General features: G+C 63.3%; 1 protein-coding gene across 1 annotated transcript in view; it reads right to left on the reverse strand.

Moving 5' to 3' along the window:
* ETH_00041045 (leucine rich repeat family protein, putative) overlaps positions 1-761 on the reverse strand; it is a gene marked incomplete at both ends in the record, with an annotated part of 5,098 nt that overhangs the window by 2,442 nt on the left and 1,895 nt on the right. The window contains one exon of the mRNA XM_013374604.1: positions 40-759. Within this exon, the coding sequence (XP_013230058.1) occupies positions 40-759 (720 nt within the window). The remainder of the gene's footprint in view (positions 1-39; positions 760-761) is intronic.

Here is a 761-nt window from a genome sequence, read left to right on the forward strand (position 1 = left end):
ACCGTGCTGCTGCAGTAGCTGGAGCGCGAGGCGCGCTACCTGCAAAGCATCGCCTGCTGCATCTCTTGAGCACAAGCAGCTGCTGTTGCAGCTGCTGCTGCCACTGCCGCTGCTGTCATTGTTGCTGTTATTGTTGCTGCTGCTGTTCCCGCTGAAGGTATTGAGGCTGCTGCTGCTGCAGCTGCTGCCAGCGACGAGCGCCTGAGGCTTTGAGGCGCGCAGCACTGCCTTGGGGCTGCAGCACTCCTCAGTGTTAACTTGTGCTGTTGCTGCTGCTGCTATTGCTGCTGCTGCTGCCGCTGCTGCTGCTGCGGCTGTTTGCGGGGGTGCCTGCGCGTCGCCTGCATTCGGGTCATCTAGCGAAGCCGCGGGTGCAGCAGCAGCAGCTTCCGGACTAGCTGCTGCTGCTGCTGCTGCTGCTGCTGCTGCTGGTGCTGCTGCTGCTGCTGCTGGCGGGTCAGGGATAGCAGCAAGACACTGCAGCAGCTCCATCGCCGTCACTGCATGCAGCGCAGCCCGTGAAGCTTCGGGGAGCCGCTGAAGCGCCGAAAGCAGCAAGGAGGGACATCCATCTGCTGCTGCTGCAGCTGCTGCTGCTGCTGCTGGAGCTGCTGCTGCTGCTGCTGGAGCTGCTCTTGGTGCTGCTCCTGTGGTTGCTTCTGCCGCTGCTGCTTCTGCTGCTGCTGCTGGAGCTGCATCTGCTGGAGCTGCTGCTGCTGCTGGAGCTGCTGCTGGAGCTGCTGCTGCTGCTGCTGCTGCTG

This window comes from Eimeria tenella, genomic scaffold (genome assembly GCF_000499545.2).
Source record: "Eimeria tenella Houghton genomic scaffold, Eth_scaff2178, whole genome shotgun sequence".
Lineage (NCBI taxonomy): Eukaryota > Apicomplexa > Conoidasida > Eucoccidiorida > Eimeriidae > Eimeria > Eimeria tenella.